Source organism: Triturus cristatus, chromosome 10 (assembly GCF_964204655.1).
Source record: "Triturus cristatus chromosome 10, aTriCri1.1, whole genome shotgun sequence".
NCBI lineage: Eukaryota > Metazoa > Chordata > Amphibia > Caudata > Salamandridae > Triturus > Triturus cristatus.
This window is the reverse complement of record NC_140593.1, coordinates 245,509,527-245,528,754: the sequence shown is the minus strand read 5'-3', so window position 1 is coordinate 245,528,754 and position 19,228 is coordinate 245,509,527. Positions and strand designations below refer to the sequence as shown.

Here is a 19,228-nt window from a genome sequence, read left to right as displayed (position 1 = left end):
CAAGATTATGAGGCCACAATGTATTAAAGCAGATGTACTTACCATTTGAAGCATATATGCAATAATACAGTAGAGAAGCTGTCAAGTTGTGAAAAAACATACAATGTCTTATTATTATGGTTATCTGATAGTTTCTAGCCGCAGATTCCTTACCTCCTTAGTCCCAGATGTTGAAGTGGATCAGAATTTTTTTTGCACTTCTCCTTGCGTGCCAGTAAGTGGTGTCGGTCGGCTATGTGTCTGCCCAGGAATTGAATGTGTGGTGCCTATATAAACTCCAACTGAGCTCACTAACCTCAGTTTTTTTTTTTTCCGCGCCATCAGGGCAGATCTGAATAAAGCTCCCCTCAGCCATTTTATGGCTGTCTTCGACTCTTTTGTCGACGACTTGTGCGCTATTTTTGCTTTTTTAACAGAAGTGTCTTTGAAAAAACCCACTGTAGTCAAGCCTTGTGAAGTCGGTCATCGACAGATGTTGGTGACAGACCCCCATTGGTGTGTTTGTGGTGCCTTGAAAAGGACTAAGTCTCAGCACCGTATGCAGAGTGCAGGACCATGAACCGAAATGCTATCGTAAGAGCCCGTCATGTCCTTTTCGTATGTGAGGACTCGGGCCGCTTCAAGAGTCGCTTGCATCGGTCCTTGTCTCACTCCAGGACTTCTTCCGGTAAGTCCCACAGGAAAAAGTCCAAGAATTCAAGCCTCTCTGACTTCTCCGCGTCACTGCCACTCTTTGGATGACGTGAGGAAACAGCACCAGAAGTCCCGACCCTGCTCGCACGTGGTTCCTTTGCAGCTGGCATAGGATATTGGGTCCCCTTTGCGCCTCCCTGAATTTTCCTTAGCCAAAGATCTCCCTAGCCCAGCTCTGTGAATTTTATGAGAACATGAGCCTCATTTTTGGGCGGTTGAACCCCTCTGGTGCATCTTTAGGTCCCCTGGGTTCGGAAAAGTCTTTGACAGGAGTTCAGCTGGCAGGTTCGCCCTAGGCGCCAGTTGACCGCTCAGGTTTCGCCCTAGGCGCCAGTTGACCCCTTATGATCTCTTGGTGGATGCGTATTGGCCCTGGCCCGACCTCTTCTGTGGACTGTTCTAGTGGCATTGTTCCCTGCGCCGCCAACTCCAAAGCCATTGTAATTTCCAATCCGATACGGAGCTGGACCGGTGTCGCATGACTTTGTCTCTGGTATCGAGCAGGCCCATGTGGCCTGAATTGGAGACAAAGCCCTATTATACTGAAGGGCTCTTTGAGAAACAAAAATGGAGGGGATCTGAGGATCAATGTTGCTGTTCCCACCCCCTAACAGAGTCCATGGCTGATAACAACTGGTATGAGGACCTAGCTGCCACCAGTGGTCTTGACACCTCACCAGACACTGGTCTCCTCTCACCTCCCACAGTGACTACGGAAGAAGGGGCTTCCTTCACGATGGTGGTCTTGAGGGTGAATGAAGTTCTGAACTTACAGTTACCCACAGTTAAAGTCAAAACAATCATTTTGATGGAGATGCTTAAACCGGGGTATCCCCATCAGAACCCTTACTACCCTTGAACGAAGCCCTCAGTGATGTCCTGTTCTGGCCTGGGCCAAGCTATGTATAGGCACTCCTGTGCACAGGGTCATTGCTTTTGTCATCACCCCACTTCCGGACACCCAGCCTTCATCTCCCAGCACCCTACCCCCGAAGACCTGGTAGTCCAGGCCTCAACTTTCCAGATCAAACCTGTTGCTTTCCCTACCACTTCACTTGATAAGGAACCCAAGAGGCTGGACACCTTTGGATAGTTTTTCCTTCCGCCAGCCTAGAACTGAAGCCCTTGCTTCTTGGACAGATGTTACCATACTGTGTGGGATACGGTTGTGGAAGTGCTACCTCTGGTCCCAGATGAGGCCCTGGCCAGTCTTTCCCAAGCTATTGCGGATGAGTTAGACGCAGCAAACTTCACATTATGATGCTGATTGGATACGACTGACTCACTGGGCAGAGCTATTACTTCTTCGGTGTTGCTGAGACACCTCGCATGGTTGAGGATAACTGGCTTTTCAGGGAATGTCCAGGCCTTACTCTTGAAAATGCCCTTCGATGCAACCAGTCTCTTCAGAGATAAGGCTGGATTCAGCCTGGGAACGATTTAAAAAACAGTAGGGCGACTGCTAGGTTGTTGATCGCTTTAGCCCCCGACAGCCGCATTCCGCCTTATGCTGCTTACTTGGCTATGGTAGGGGCTATCAGTTGTATCCTTTCCCACCTAGCAACCACAGCCAGCAAGCTCGGTCATTTTGTGTCTGTGAACCCAGCTTCCACAAGGGTTGTGGGGCCCAAAGTCAGAGGTCGAGCCAGTCCACTCTCCCCAGCAGCTGCACAGTCTGTAGTGTAGTTCCTATTTCCCTTATAGGCTCTGCGCATTGGAATAATATACACTATGGGTTTTGCATTGGACTAAGATCAGTGTGCTCCTATCGAGTACATTAAACTTAATTACTTGTGTGTGCCAGCTAACTCAGAGGTCACTAGAAACTTCTCGAATAAACAAGAAGGGATTAGTTTCTCTGACAACCGCATAAACATGACAACTTTGTTTTCCTTAGAATCGGAACGAGTCTCAGAATCGTGGAAACAATAGATAACAGTTTCACTCAGTCAATCGTGCATGCTTAGTTTTTCCAGAGTTACACAGAAATTGATAGACTGGCGTTTCAATAAAATGATTTATTGAACAGTCTTGTTTCTCGTGTAAGAGATATGAGCTGTTACAATCATTAGACAGTAAGCAAGATATAATACGCACAGCGTAAGCAGTAAGAAGAAATAATACTGCAACAGCATTGTCTTTTAGCTATGACATATATTCATATATACATACATAAATAACACAGGCTAAAAAGTGAATACTTGTCTGATGCTTATAAATAGTTCTACCCCAGTGTACCTAACCTAAATGTAGTACAAAGTAAGAAGTAGGTACTGTTTTCTATAGTATGGTAAATACTAAGTTTGTATGCCAAGAGTCCCTCTAGGTTCTAGTCAGCTCCATACCTTTAGAATGAGAGAGTTGGGAATCTCTTTCCGGGTCTCAAACTCTAACACCCCGCAAAGGGAGTCAGAACACTGGAAGCCGGATTCTCTGCGAGCAGGGATGACAGTGTCTGGTCAGTGCGTCAGTCCGGGATATGGTTTCTTCCGAACTTGCCGTGGCGAACCGTGCCGTAATTTGCCATGGTAAGGGAAGGTATATTTATACCTGGACTGTGTTTAGGAATGCTAGCATTGATGTAAAGTCAGGCAGAGGAAGACGTCATGGATGAACCCCTATGGAATAGTAGTTCATGCATAATAGATGAGTTCTTGGAGAAATCAATAATCCTAGCTAGGGAAAGTCCCGTCGGCTTAAGGGTCTGGTTTCTAAGAACTCGTTGTGACGTGGGATGGATGGATGGATGTAGGTGACGATGCCTGTATTTGGATTGCATGGCTAATGCCTAAATAAGGACTGGGATTCTATGCCTAAATAAGGGCAATGCGAATTGTGCCTATATAAGGACATGATTCAGGGAAACCTATGTACGGGCATCTAAATCGAAACACAAGTCAAAGCCTCTTTAGTGTGCCCTCAGTCCAGCATGGATGCCCAGTTGGCAGCAGAATCTAGTGCCATTTGCACCAGTGGAGGGACATAACATCGGACAAATGGGTGCTTCAGATTGTCCAACGGGGTTACACCCTTCCATTTCAGCAAATCCCACCGCCACTCCTTTAATGCCCAGATCGACTGGTGGAGGATCTCCTTGCTCTCTTGGGATAGGAAGTACTGGCCCTTTAGGCCAAAGGAGTCATTGAGAGGGTGCCAGCATCAGAAGTAAGGCATGGTTGCTGTTCCCTCTACTTTCGGATGCCAAAGAAGGCTGTAGCCCTCCTTCCTATCCCTAGGTCTGTGCCTTCTCAACTACTTCTTGAATAAGGACACATTTAAGATGCTCACCCTGGCTCAGGTCTTATCTGCCCTCAACCCCGGAGGCTGGATGTGAGCGTTGGCCTTGCAGGATGCTTATTTACACATCCCCTGTCCTGCCTGCCCACAGATGCTACTTGCGGTTCTTAGTGGGCCAGGAGTATAATCAGTTCACTATGCTTCCCTTCGGCCTCACCCTAACTCTTATGTGTTCACCAAGTAAATAGTGGTGGTTGTATCACATCTGCGGAGGTGAGGAGTTCCATCTTCCCCTACCTCGATGGTTGGCTGTTGAAGGTGGACCTGCCCCAGGTAATCATTTTTATCCTCCTGACTATGTCGAACCTTCTGCATTCACTGAGTTTAACTATCAACGTGCCGAACTCACACCTGACTCCCCCTCAGACACTTCACGTAATTGGATCCGTTCTGGATATAATGGATTTCGGGCTTATCCTCCAGAACAGCATGTCTTGGATATTCGGGCTATGAGTGAGATGTTTCAGTCTCTATCCTGGATTTCAGTGAGTGACTATGAGGCTGATGTGTCTCATCTCCTTCTTCATCCTGTTGGTGAAACATGCCCATTGTCACATGTGGGCTCTGCAGTGGAATTTGAACACTCAGTGAGCACAGCATCAGGGGAATTTCTCTGGCCTGTGACAGATTTTGAAGGGAACAGTAAAATACCTGCAGTAGTGGATCAAAGACCACGATTAGGCCAGAGGCAGACCTCTCTCTCCCCACACAGAGCTCAACGCAGTGACAGATGCATCACTTCTGGGTTGTGGTGGCCACCTGGGAGATGTAGAGATCAGAGGTCTCTGGTTTCTGGCAGAGTGTCTGCTCCACATCAGTCTGTTGGAACTGACTGCAATCTGTCTGGCATTATAATCCTTTCTTTCTTCCATCAAGGGAAGGCTAGTTCAGATGTTCACAGACAGCACCACTTCCACAGTGGTATTGCAACAAATAGGGTGTGGTTGGATCATGGCACATTGTCAAGTGGCTCTGTCTCTCTGGACATGGCTGGAATACCAGGATATATTCCCGATAGTTAGTGGATTCTCTGAATGCCAGAGCAGACTAACTCAGCCGTCGATGCCCAGCGGATCACGAATGGTGTCTTCCTCTGGAGGTGATGCTAGGCCTCTTCCAAGATTATGGAGATGCTTGGTTAGACTTGTTTGTCGCCTCTGAGAGCGCACAATGTCAGTACTTCTGCTCACTGGAGTTTCCAAGGTGGTTCTTGCTCGGAGGCTCATTTTGTCTCTTGTGGGGCTCAGGACTCCTTTTTGGCTTTCTGCCAACACCACTCCTGTCCAGAAATCTCAAGAAGATCCAGAACGACTGAGCCCAAATCATCCTACTGGCTCCAGACTGTGCAAGGAGAGTTTGATATCGTTATCTCTTCAGCATGAGCATAGTGCATCCATAGACCCAACCACAGGAGGAATCTGCACTCCTGCTGAAGAGCATACAGATCCAGCTTGGCTGGGTCATGGATTTAATGACCCAGGAGACTTACTGCGCCCCTTCAAAAAGAATTGTACCCAGGAATAGGGTCCCCGGGGCCCAAAAACGCAGCGGATTTGCACCTCCCCACCAAGCCTACAGGGGCAGGGTATCCCTATCCTGTTCCTTGCCCCCAATGTTTTTTTTTTTAATACTTTTTTTTGTACAACATGGGGCTAAGGCCCCGAATCCTAAAATGGATGCTGCTTTATCTGTGCTGTTGGGTGGCAGCCAATCTGATCTTATCTTAAGATCTGTAGGCTCCGTGAATCCTCTGCAGCATGAAATATACATTTTTGAACCTTCATTTCTCAAAAACTACTGAACTGAAAAACTTCTGAATGGATTTAGATACTAGGGGGCATATGTTTCAAGCCCATTTCCCGCTCGCAAACGGGCCGATTCTCAGAATCTGCCCGTTTGCGAATGGGAAAAAGCCTTTTGGGCTGTATCATCACTGAAGGCCCTCGCAAAATAGGGAATCTCAAAATTTGCGATTCCCTATTTTGCTATTGCATTTAAGGACTCGCAAATTGCAATTCCTTAAATGCAATGCAGAAAGCACCTAAGTTGTACGATTTTGCCCTAAGAAATCGCAAATTATCACCAACTTCAAGTTAGTGGTAATTGGCAATTTCTTTGAAAAATGCACTTTTATGCATTTTTCAAAGTGCCATGTGGCACACATACATGCCCTTAGGGCATGTATGTGCACCACATGTGCACACATACATATTTCAGGGGTGCAACAGGGTGTCCTTGTGACACCTTTGAAATTGCATTCGCAAATTGCGAGTACCTAATGGGTACTCGCAAATTTGCGAATGCCTTCCCATTCATTCCGATGGGCCTCCAGAACCTTAGAAAAGTAACATGAATGCCTCTAGCAAAGACAATTAGCAACGTTCTCCAGAAAATGGCAACCAGAATCATGCTCATGTATTGTTCTTGCCTTAAGAGTATCTGCATTCTGCATAAAGGTACAGGCACAAATATCTGCGTTTTAATGGTGTTACTTAATTTATTTAATATATAAAGGAGTCCCTGTGAGAAATTAAATGGGATGCACGCATGCACCATGTGAGTTACTACAATAAGTGCAACCTGATGACCACCTGTTCAAAATAAGTTATTTCTGTTGTAGGAACAGTGCCAACCAGTACAGAACACAGGTCTTTCCACAGCCATATGAAAGAGCAATATGTCTGGTACCAGCTGAGGCACTCTCGAAGGCTGCATGCAATGATTCCTTAGATTCCCCACCGGACTAGTCCTCCTCATTGTAAGAGTATAGGTTTTTCTGGAGCAGTGGAAACTAAAACCTCAGACTGAATGTTATTTTGCACAGGAACTTAAAACTATTCTATAGAATTCACATGCAAATCAAACAGTTTATCTCCAAGATAAAACATTTCAAACACGAAATGACTTATTGGGTGTGGTGGGGAAAATTCTTCAGACGGGGAGAGGGGGGTGCATAGAATGCCTTCTACACCTACGCACTTAATTGGTACAGGGCATTTATTGTACCTGCTCCATCTTCGTTAAGAAAGAAGGAATTCCCAGCTTAACATTGGACAGCGAACCGTTAAACAGATAGATTAGCATACAAAGATTCAGGATGACAATATTGCAAGGCCTCCTGCTTGTGATGGTGCTCAGTAATTTTTTTTAAAAATTACAATAGATCCCTGTGTCTATGTATCAGAGGCAAAATATGTATCTCTGCTTCATAGGAAGTGAAAAAACTGTCAGTTAAAAGATTTATTTTTTCTTTCAGAAAGATTTTACACTAAGAGTTTTCTTGAAATGTTTGCCTGTAGGCACAGTTCCCTGTAAAAGGAGGGCATTCCAATACATGCTTATCAATGCAACTGGCTCGTTAAAAATTGAATTCTTATTTTGAGGCTATTGAATACACAGCAGGCATGCCAAGTTTTGTACCAATTGGACTTCTCCATCAAAACTGTCAGGTGGCAGGACAGTTTGTTGGTCTTTCAGAGAACACCGGGACACAGTCAGTATTTAATTTGCAAAATATTAAATGCCAAGGCTGTTGTCAGGGGGCCTTTGCAGCTTGATCCACTCATTGCCCTGGCCAGCTCTGCTTGTCATGCACTCACCTGGTCCCAACTTCGAGGACGACACTGGAGCCAATGTTTGACCTCCTATCCCTCTCCGGGACTAGCTCGTTCAATGAACGGAAACTCCTTAAAGCATGACCCTTGGGGGAAACGGGGGTTGGGATAAAATAAGAAAAGACAGACTTGGGTACTGGATCTGCTCTGTGGCTGCGCAAGTCTGCGTAACAGGATCTCTCATCCTGAAACCTTCTGTGTTTGCGAGATAGATTTGCACTGACCAGAACCTCTGGTTTTGCTGTGGCGCAATTCACTTGAAATAAAAAGGGGAGGCAGTTACCAACAGTACATCAGCTGGCCTCTTTATACACTGACCAATCATTGACTTCAGTGACATACACTTACAGGTTTCATCAGCAGCACGACATAAGAGCAGAATAACCAAAATTATAGATTGGAGTGTGGCACACCCAAGGATTAAACTCGTAACACAGATTTTGGTACAAGGTTCATACATATATCACAGACTCTGAAGTGCTTTCTCTAGGTACTACTGTTGGAAGAAACATGGAGCTCAAGTCTTTAATCCTTGCAAAAAAAACCTCTGAACACCATGGTTGTGGGAAGGGTCCAGAGTATAAACACAAAAGAGGCACTTGAGTAAATCACAGATGGGGCATTGAGGAAAAGTCTATAGTCTCTGAAGACGCCGATACTCAGTCCTACTACTTCTTTAGGAGGTTTAGTGCGCACTAACCTGATATCAATTACTTAGCCTAGTTCTTCAACTTGCCAGTAGTTCAAAGAAGATCTTGATGCTTTGACTCAGGGAATCGCAGTGGGTCAGTAGCAGTACAGGAGATGGGGAGGAGGATGAGGTCAAGGGACCTGGAACCACGGGTTCAGGTGGACTTTAAGGAGACTGGATCGCTTCTCAGTTCTGGCAGAATTCTTCAGGTGAGTGGGAAGGGTGAAGCCTGTTCTGCAGGGAGCGAAGCCAAGCCAGAATTCCGGGTTGAGCGGGGTTAATATACCCTCTCGAAGGCTCAGTGGGAAGTAGATAAATCACGTGGGTCACATGGCCATCTGGAAGGTTCTCGAACCTTGGAGACAACACGTTCGTGCACTCGCTTTGACCTTACAAAATGGACAGTTACAACTGGATGATAGGAACCTAATAATAGGAAACAAATGCATTATTTTTGCTTGAACGTGCATAATAGAAAACAACACCAAGTAACAGTGGGAGCAAGGCTTGCCATTGGATCACTGCATTTGGGGCCACTTGCAGGTATTCAAGCTCAATGGAATTACTGTTCTTGGGGAACACAAGTCGCGGTATATTAGTGCTCCATAAAATGCCACAGAGGTAAAGCAACATGAGCCCTGCATGCTAGGCCCACTACACAATGAGCACATGAGGCGGTCGGAATACTGACAGTGGCAGTACAAACACACCTATGAACATCACACTCCTTCAGTTATTACACTTCAGACTATACCTGTCTCCCAAAGCTATAAGAATGGCTTGGGTGTCAGGACATAAACATTGAACTCTTCTATGAATTTAGAATTTATAGTCCAAGACTGTGGAGACTAATTCCAGTCTGTTTATATGCTTGAATTCTTTAGTAAAGAAACAAAGGATTCTTTCATGAAACACACAATTATTATCTGTACAGTGCCTTTAACTTACGTTTAGCAAGTGATACATGTGTCATCAAGACTAGGAATCTGAGCAATATATAGTCTCTATTCTCCCTCTTATCTCATTTTAATTTCCTCCCTTCTATTTGACTCTCATATCAAACTGTGTGCAGTCAAGGTGGTTGTGGTGAGTGGTGGAATCGTACATCTCTACCGTTGGATCAAGAGTGTAAAGTTGGTGCTTTCTGACAGATTGCCTAACCCACACAACTATCCTGAATAATGAATCCTGAAGTTACTTCGTCACATATATTTGATGTCCTAAACAAACTGCATCAGGAGATCAGTTTTGTAAAATCAGAACTATTTTCATCTAAATGAGACTGGCACAATGCAAAGAACAGAAATAAAAGATGATAGTCAAGATTGCCTTCAGGACCAAAGGATACTGATACTACCATCTCCCTTACAAAAGACTAAGACTCTTATGAATTGTTGTTCCTTATCAACACCAACCATACCCCTTGGTACCTCCTGAAAGATTCTTTAAAGGTTCAAAGAAATGTTTGTTCTTCCTCAATGATTGTTGAAGTTTTTGATGCAAACCCACAACATTCCCAGGTGATCAGGCTAAAATGGCATTTATTTTGTGATATTGAAGTGGGAATTCTGCTAATTGGTGTATTCCTTTAGTAGAAAGAAATTATTGTGAAATGGTTTTGCAGCTTTCTGTGGTTGCTCTTTCTTTGAATAACGAGCTGTTACCTTTAAGACTTGGTCACCCAAGACATCTTGAGTTATATGAACACATTTAGGCCCTTAGTGGTAGACAGTGAGTAGGTAGAAGAAAAGAACATCATTTTTTTCACAAGGCTTACAAAATGAATGGAGTGGTGCTAGTTACAGCACATTCCACCATAAATACTTGTTGGCCTCCTGCTGTTCCTCTGCTTAGTCTAACTGACTCACACAACTAATTTATTTAAAGCTACTGACTGTTATACTGTACTTAAACCCCAACTGGTCTTTATTCACCCAAAGTCCCTCTACCTGGTTGAAGTCTCCAGATAACACCACCATCTCGGACAAATCCATCTAGAGGGCAAATCCAATCCTGTTTTTTCCTGGTTACTACAACAAGTATATCAGCTACCGATATCTCTCTGTCAGGATTTAAGGCGTTCTCAATGGATCTTGACAGTGGCCAATGAATCCTAAGGAGTAAATGCTCCTTGCTTATCGACACTCTTAATTTGAGACTTAACAAATCATATAGCAGTCCTTCCTGAAACAGCAACAAATTTCTGTAAGTCACCCCCTCCCCCCCCAAGCTGACAACCCACTCTACCTTCTTGCCCTACGCAAGACTACTCAGTCTCACCTTTTCAGCGTGCTCTCAAACTGGATCTTCAATTCCCTCTTCCCACCTGCATGTTCCTCAAAGACTACATCTTCAGTTCTCTGGTTCCCGGCCAGATGGTGCAATGGTTTTCAGTTAATTGTATATGTTAGTTTCTTACATAAAGGGCGCTAATAATACTTGATGCAGAAGTGGAATATAGAATTGCTGTACTGTACCACTTTAACCCTGCATTTGAAACCAAAATAATTAGGAAAAATATATTTTAAAAGGTCGATCATGGTTTTCAGTTTGGACTATGTTTTTGTTACATCACAGTTTCAATTAAGTAGTACTTTTCTTCTACCATTTCGTAGGCTTCATTTTTTTTTTTTACATTGGATTTTTAATGTTACAGTGATATGTCACACTACCATATCTTATAGTATGGTATTTTTTCATATGGTAGATTGTATGTTGTATATATTAGTGTGCATTTTGGTTTTATGGTTTGTTTATATGTTTCTGTTTGGTTGTATTGGTTGTATTTTCTCTTTCTATATTTTAATTTGTTATTGTTAGACCTGACACCTTTGGGTGGTAGTCTCCAAACCTTTTGCCTTCACCTCTTATGTTTTGCTGAATTAGTTTTTTTTGGCTTTAGGACTCTTTGTGCACTTTACCTCTGCTAACTAGTGCTAAAGTGCTTGCACTCTTTCATTAAACATTGTATAATTGGTTAGCACCCAATTGGCTCATTTAATTTACTTTTACGTCCCTAGTAAAGCAGTTTACCATATACCCAGGTCTGGTAAATTAAATACTTCTAGTGGACCTGCAGCAGTTTTTGTGGCACCCACTTAAGTAGCATTTTTAAACATATCTCAGGTCTGCCATTGCATCCTGTTTGTGCAGTTTATGGCAATGCCATTTCGACCTGGCAAAATAAACCTCTTTGCGTTGGATTTAAAAAGTTGCACATATACCTTTAAGTTTCACATTACCTGATAGTGAAAAGTGATCCGTGAAGAGGCCATGACGCACCCCATACACTTACCTGGCTTTGGGATGACAGCTCCAACAGCACTTCTCCATTTGAGCGGGCTGCACCTAATAAAGACCACAAAATTAGATTAGGTGCAGGACTGACATCTGCGGGCAAACAATCAAAGCTAAAGACGGGCTCCATCTTAGAGGGGGTAGAGGGTGGAACAAGGAATGAAAAGACTGATTATGGAGAGGCAAGGAGAGAGTGTGGAGGGGACGTCAACTTGGAGGCAGAATAGGCATGTAACGGGGAAAATTCAATCGCAGATGCAGAGTTGAAAAAAGCTGAAAGGAGGAACCACAGAACACAGTCTAGAGCAGACACCAATGACCCAGGCATGGCTAGCGGGAAAACCCAGGAAGCCAAAGAGGAACCGGACAAGCTGGCGGTAGCAAATCTCAACAGCAAGACTGGGGTGAGCGAGGATTGGAGTGATGAGTGGTGGATGCCGCCAGTCTATGCCTAGAAGCCTGCCACAGCTCAGGAGAGTTGAGGCATCGTGGGTGAGTGATGCGTGAAAGCTCTTACACTCAAAGTTTTAAAAGAGACAAACCTTGGATTTTTTTTCTTTCACTTTAATTTTGTTTTCCCTCTATTACTTTATTCTTAGCAAATCTTAGTGTAAAAGCACCATATTTGGAAAAGAGGCATTTTGAACCCTTTTAATCTCATGGCTGAGGAGTGACGGTAATCGCCAACCTGCCTGATGAAAGGGGAAGGGAAGAAGAGGGGAAAGTATTTCCGCTATAATGGTCACTCACTGACGGCAAACTCTCCACAACTATCCTCCAAACTTTCCTGAGGGTACTGGTGGTGACCACCTCAAGAAGGTGTGTAAATAGGAGCAAAGACAAGAGAGAAAAACAATTAACAGAGTACCACATCTCCTAACAATCCCAGGATATAACACAAAGCACCTCTTGTAAAAGGAATCGGGACTATATGTACATACCTAGTTTTCTGTTTTGTCATGCCCGTGAATAAAAGGCAGCATGCGAAATAATGAAAAGCCTCCTAAGCCATATTTCTTCCCATCCCTCCACATGCTGATTCCTTTTTCACTATCCCATAGGATGATATTGGGTTACCTTGGTACGTTTAATTATGAATACATTTTGTTTAGGAGCAGGCAGGAATGTTCGGTTTTGTGTCTGAGGATTTGTAATTCAAAACCCTCTTTATTGGTAAAATCTGATTTTAAGTCAAATTCCTGAATATGCCACTTTTCGAAAGTTGCTGAGCAAGAAAAGTATATAGTGGCTGCACACCTTCCTTTGCTTGTTTAAGTTTTTGCTGAAATTGCCGGTTTTTGCGTGCTGGCAGAACCGTGTATCATCCCACCACAGTAAATCGTTAGATAATGCCAAAGGTGCTCAAGTTTGTGCACCGAGCTGCCGCACTGCTAGTAGAACATGTCAAAGTGAACCATATCACCCAAACTAAACCAAATTAATCCACAGTAAACCATCCAATAGACTGTAGTTTAAACCATCTCTGTTTTTCATTATGGAGTCACTCCGGAGGCAGCAATATTGACCAAGATGCTTTATTTGCGCATATTCAAATGCCTTCTGACGCCCATCCGGGCTTATACATTGGCACGTGCTGTCAATCAAATTCCGGTGTGGACACATTTATTAACCCAATGCATTTCGAACAATTGTGTTCTTCGTCAGGGGTTTGCTGTAAGAAATCAGAAATAGCTCTTTAACTGACCATTCATACAATATTACCAAATCTTGCATCATTCCGAGCTTGCCTTTTCAAATCTACCACTCTCGTTGTAACCTCCCAATTACCATGACTGTAAACAAATAAATAAAAATAAAATTGCGTTGTTAACTAAAGAGTCCGACATCAACCTCTTTCCCCAGTTAACTCCACTTATAAACGGTTCTCACACGTGTGCTTAATCCCTTTTCTAAATTCTGCCCCCAAAAATCTCGGAGACAGCGTAAACAACTGAAAATTTCCAGTGCTGCATGGACGATATGGCACGTTAACTGATCCTAGTACATGGGCAGCCTCTGATTGCAACACATTTGGATAAACAACACGATGTTTTTTTGGGACAATACTTTTATTATAAACACACTGATGGTTTTTGAATTTTAGTCCAGGTTTTGTCATGTAATGTTTGATTCATGTCATGCAAAGACGTTATGCTTTATAGTTATATGAAGCGAGCATTTCCATCATGGGGCTTGAGCTTGGGTGTTCTTTTTGTTTTTTAAGCGGGTATAGTGCATTATGGGAGTGTAGGTTTTTGTTTCTGTCAACATGTAAGCGGCAGCGAGTTTTGGCGGCAGAATTTAGAAAAGGGATTAGGCACACGTGTGAGAACCGTTTATAAGTGGAGTTAACTGGGGAAAGAGGTTGATGTCTGACTCTTTAGTTAACAACGCGATATGGGAAGTCGAGTACGCTGAACTCTGCACGTTTAAAGGTAACAGGGGAACAGTCATTTTTATGTAATGGGGAATCCAGGGAGAGTTGGTTTGATTTTATTTTTATTTATTTGTTTACAGTCATGGTAATTGGGAGGTTACAACGAGAGTGGTAGATTTGAAAAGGCAAGCTCGGAATGATGCAAGATTTGGCAATATTGTATGAATGGTCAGTTAAAGAGCTATTTCTGATTTCTTACAGCAAACCCCTGACGTAGAACACTGTAATAGCCCGGTGGGCCGGGTGGCCGGTCCCCGATGACTAACTTGGGGAAAAGTGGGTGGCTTGTCCGAAAAACGACAGAAACAAATAAAGTGCTGTTTTAAAGAAGTTGCTGCTTCTTTTAATTTCTTTGCTTTCTCAAGTGCTGGGTCAAAGTACACACGTAGTTTGTAAACGAGTAGAGGAGGCAGAACACCAGAAGGTACTTGTCCCGTGCAGGCCAGAGTCTTCCCTTGCGAAGTCCGTCGGCTGTTCTCTTTTCTGGCTGCTCGTGGAGGATTCCGGGCCTCAGCGACATGTAAAATAACAAATACACGGGGTTACTGGTTTGCTCATACGCTAGTCTGCTCGTGTGCCACCGTCACCAGGGATTGTGGTTCTAATGGGTTTTAACGTGACTACAAAGGGTAACCGGTCTAAGTGGGACTGGGTGCTGTTAGGTCAACGAACGGAGCCTTGGTCAGTAGCGGCAAAGACTTCACCTCCAACCCTCTTGTGCCCCGTTCACAGCCCCATGCAGCCCTGCCCAGCCCACCACCACAGCGAACCCCGAGCGGTCACTTGCCTTGAGCCACGACCCAGGAACTGGGCCGCGGCGCTGGGACCTTGAGCGTCCTCGGTCGTATCTGTGCTCCCGGACCCTCCGGTCTTCGGATCTCCCTTCTTCTTCTCCTCTGGGTCACCGCTGGGCTCCTCTCGCTCTGGTCTCTCAGCTGGCTCTCGTTTCCTTCCGGACTCGTTCTCTTCTCCGCTCTCGTCGTTCTCCTTCTCACGTGCAGCCTCTTCCTGTCGGCAGACCGCGCCTCCTTCATTCCCCGCCTCTTTTCTATTCTGGACTGCCCCTCTCTCCGCCTTCGTTTGGTCGTCGCACCAATCCCGTGTCTGTGACGCGGGTGACGCTTGGTGATGTGTCCGAAGTGCTTGGGCCACTAGACCGCTCCGTCCTTCCGGAGGGGAGTCGCCGTCTCCCTCGCCTGAGTTCCGGGATCCTGACTCACCGGAGCTCTCACACACACAATTGTTCGAAATGCATTGGGTTAATAAATGTGTCCGCACCGGAATTTGATTGACAGCACGTGCCAATGTATAAGCCCAGATGGGCGTCAGAAGGCATTTGAATATGCGCAAATAAACCATCTTGGTCAATATTGCTGTCTCCGGAGTGACTCCATAATGAAAAACAGAGATGGTTTAAACTACAGTCTATTGGATGGTTTACAGTGGATTAATTTGGTTTACTTCGGGTGATATGGTTCACTTTGACATGTTCTACTAGCAGTGCGGCAGCTCGGTGCACAAACTTGAGCACCTTTGGCATTACTTTTAGAAAGTTGGCATTTTCTGATCCTAACCATTTGGTGCCTATGTCCTGGATCACATGACTAGGTGTAGTTGGCAATTGGCCTTTGTGTAATCCTCCCAAACAGCTACATGATAGAGGTTGTGGCTGTTGGCAAAATGGGCTATCCTGACTTGATGAAAGGGGTGGGGGGGTGGAGCTGTCACCTGTCACACTTTCACTGCCTCAGCTCATACACAAAGGATTTCTCACTAACCTATTGTGCCTGCAGACACACTGGAATCGTGGCAGGGAAGCAGGACATTCCAGACACCTCTGTAGGGGGAAGAGTACTGATGTTTTTCTCTTCAAAGTGGCCACCAGGTATAAAAAGCCCCATTCTTCGGTACACTCCTAGACCTCTGGATACTACGGAAGGAGGACTGCCCAGCTGACCTGCTGTCCTGGACCTGCCCGAGGCCTGCCCTGCTGTCAAAGAAGCTGAGTGACTCCAAAGGTCCGCGTACTGACATCCTGTTCTGAGCTACCATGACACATCAATCTCCAGAGGCCTCCCTGTAACTGCCCAGCTGAACTTCCTGCACTGGACCTGCAACTGGACCAGCCTGAGCCCTTTAGGCTTCTGCTGGAGTGAGTTCCTGATCCCTAAGAGGTGCCTCCCAGGTCCTGGGCCCCTGGTGTTGCATCATTTGAGTTTCTCCTTGAACAAAAGGAGAAATCCTGAAGTTTGGACTATCTGCAACTACAAATGGACCAGTTTGAACAAAGATCTTGCCTCCCGTACTGACCGTCTATGCAAAGCTCTGGTTTAACTGATTCTTCATGCTACAGCGACCGCCAGCGATGACCGGCAATGCGAGATCTGCACTTTGCGCTACAGCATTGACAGCCCACAGTAACCGCCAACGCGTAGCTCCAGCAACAACCATCTACCCCTCCCGATAAGATCTTCACGTTACAGTAACAGCCACCTGCAACCACAGCCTGCTCTTCACGCTATAGCGACGAACATCGGTGACGCTCTCCTTACTACTAGGGGTCTCCACCACCATGAGCACAACTCTTCATGGTGGACTTTTGAAGGTAACTTTTTTAGTGGCACTAACCTGGTCCCTGTATCCAGCCCACATGCCACCCCTGAACTTGTGACTTTCACCTGATCTCACACAACCAGCTAAGCACGAATCGTGTTTTGTGCTTTTAGATGCTATACTTATGTAAATCGTTTAAATTAGATATCTCCGGTTATTCTGATTGGATTTTTGTTGTTTTGGTGTGAAATAATTTATTACATTTTTACACAATTTTTCAAATATGGTGTGGGATTTTCCCTGTTTTGTGTTCTCAATTTATTACTGTTTGTGTGCTGCATAAATACTTTACATATTGCCTCTAAGTTAAGCCTGGCTGCCTTTGTGCCATGCTACCAGAGTTTTAAGCACTGGTTAATTTAATGAGATGTGTGGTTCACCCTGACAAGGATTGTGGCTATTGCTTGAGAAGGGCTCACACCCCCATCAACCAACAACCCAATTTCTTAGTTATGGTAACTGATGTGTAAAACAATCTATTAACATGTATGATCTCTTGGCCTTGGCAGCTTCATATCTTAATAACAGCAGAGATCAAGGAAATGAAGCTAGCTTTTTTTTATACAGCTTGTACTTCCAGATCTGTTGTGTTAATTTAAAGGATGACATGCTTGAATATTTGCACTGGATAACCCCCCCTCCCACACTTTACAAATAATGCTTTGGGAGAAGAGGTAGAAGCTGTGAATTAAAATGCCAGTAGTCCCGATTGACTGTATATTCTTTGATGCAAAAAAAACCTTTTTTGACAAATGATCAGAGATTGGAAGACTTTCCGATGTGAGTTCACTACATAGAACACTGTTTTTGATGAAGTAATTTTTTGTCAGATTCTGCTTAATGCATTTCAAGTGTTTTTTTTGTCTTCACTAAGGTATATGATATAATGTTGCGGGACGAACAATTCTACCCGTCATTCAAACGCAATCATCTTTATATCCGAATGCTTGCTGAGCTTGACATGTTGAAGGAGCCGAGCTTTAGAGGGTCAGATGATGGCGATGGAGGTAAGATTAATATGTGATCATTTTACAGTTATTTTAATGCTGAGCGTCACAAACCTGGCCTCTGTTTGCTAATTTAGTTTTTGAAAACCTCTTGTGTCCTTTTGCACTTTTGAGTGCAATAGACTCCAAGTAGCACTTTCAGGAAACAGGACAATAAAACTGAAGGTCACATGCTCTTTTTTTGCAAGTCAAGTGCAGAAAAAAAAGGGAAGCTAAAAACGGCAGCATCTGGTAATGAAGTATCTGAAACTGCAAAGATTGCATGTTATGATATCACGTAGACGATTTCCTAGTTGTGCAAGGACATTGACCTTCAGATGAATAAAATGAAAGCTGTGCCAGCCTCCCTAGTGCAACTATACAGCAAAGAAATTCCTGGGAAGTCTCTCCTTTACCCATTCTAGGACCTTAACATGGACATTAGCTAGCTCTTTGTATATAAAGGTGAACTTGATCAATAAATATTTTACTTGAATTGCGGTGGCCTACGGAGTATGTCTGCCTTCACATTAACCTCCCCTGCTGCGTAAAAATGTCAACTCTTTCAGTTTTTTTGCTGATCAGATGAGAGAGAATACATCCTTGTTCAGTGAAGAAGATTTTTCGGTGACCATGTCGACCATAAGTACTTTGATTTCACTTAAAATAGTTTGAATTGGAGCATATGATTTCAAACGTATTTTGACGATGTGTGAATTTCAAGCATTACCACATTGAGGACATAGTCTAAATAGTTGTGTTGTAGAACATTCTTAGTAGCTTCAAGAATATGACTTCTGTAACAGGATTTTTTTCGGAACTTTTTGTGGTCAAAATAAATTTATATCAGTCTAATGGTTTTGGTTGAAATATGCTCCCCTTGGAAGTGTTTTTGTATTCTATAAGCCAGAAGGGGTTATTGGATTTGTGCTGAGCACAGGATTACAGGTGGACATATGTGCTGCTCTCTGCAATGCTGATTGCCGACAGTTATGTGCCCTCCAGTATCCACTGTGGGGAGCCTTGGGGAATGCATGTCAATGTTGATATCATTCTGTCTGCGCTTCGCCCCATTACCAAATCCGTGTGTTGAGCTAGATGTGAACCCCTTAAGGGTTCACCCTTCCAAGGTCCTCAGATTTGCACTCATGCTAGCATAGCAGTGCTTCGGACATCATTAAGGGGTACATGCAGCTTTATGAGCTTTTCTCTTCCTCCAAGACCTGCTATCTGACTTGATGTCAGTAATGAGGTTTCTAAACAGATAACAAATATGTTACTGTTTTTGCCGTGCCCCACAAGGATCTTAATTTAGCTTTGACTGTTTTGATGACTCCACCTTTTGAGCCCTTCACAGTTTTCAGCTGTGTTTATTAACACTTAAACCTTTTTTTCTTGTTTCAGTTACCTTGGCAAGGTGTGTCAGTGAGTTGAAGGCACTAAGCATCTGGCTGCCGTAAATGTGCTTCTTTCCAGACAAAATTCTCCTCGGGACTAAAGCAGCTTTCTTTCCCAAGATGGTGACCCCATTCCATCCAGCACAATCAATTCCCCCTCCTTCTTTTTACCCTCCACCACATCCCACTGAGGAGGAGGAGGA

General features: G+C 44.2%; 1 protein-coding gene across 14 annotated transcripts in view; it reads left to right on the top strand.

Moving 5' to 3' along the window:
* SNX13 (sorting nexin 13) overlaps positions 1-19,228 on the top strand; it is a 558,687-nt gene that overhangs the window by 269,873 nt on the left and 269,586 nt on the right. For all 14 annotated transcript variants that reach the window (XM_085630906.1, XM_085630899.1, XM_085630907.1 and 11 more), the window contains one exon: positions 17,517-17,649. In XM_085630906.1, coding sequence (XP_085487032.1) covers positions 17,517-17,649 — 133 coding nt within the window. The remainder of the gene's footprint in view (positions 1-17,516; positions 17,650-19,228) is intronic.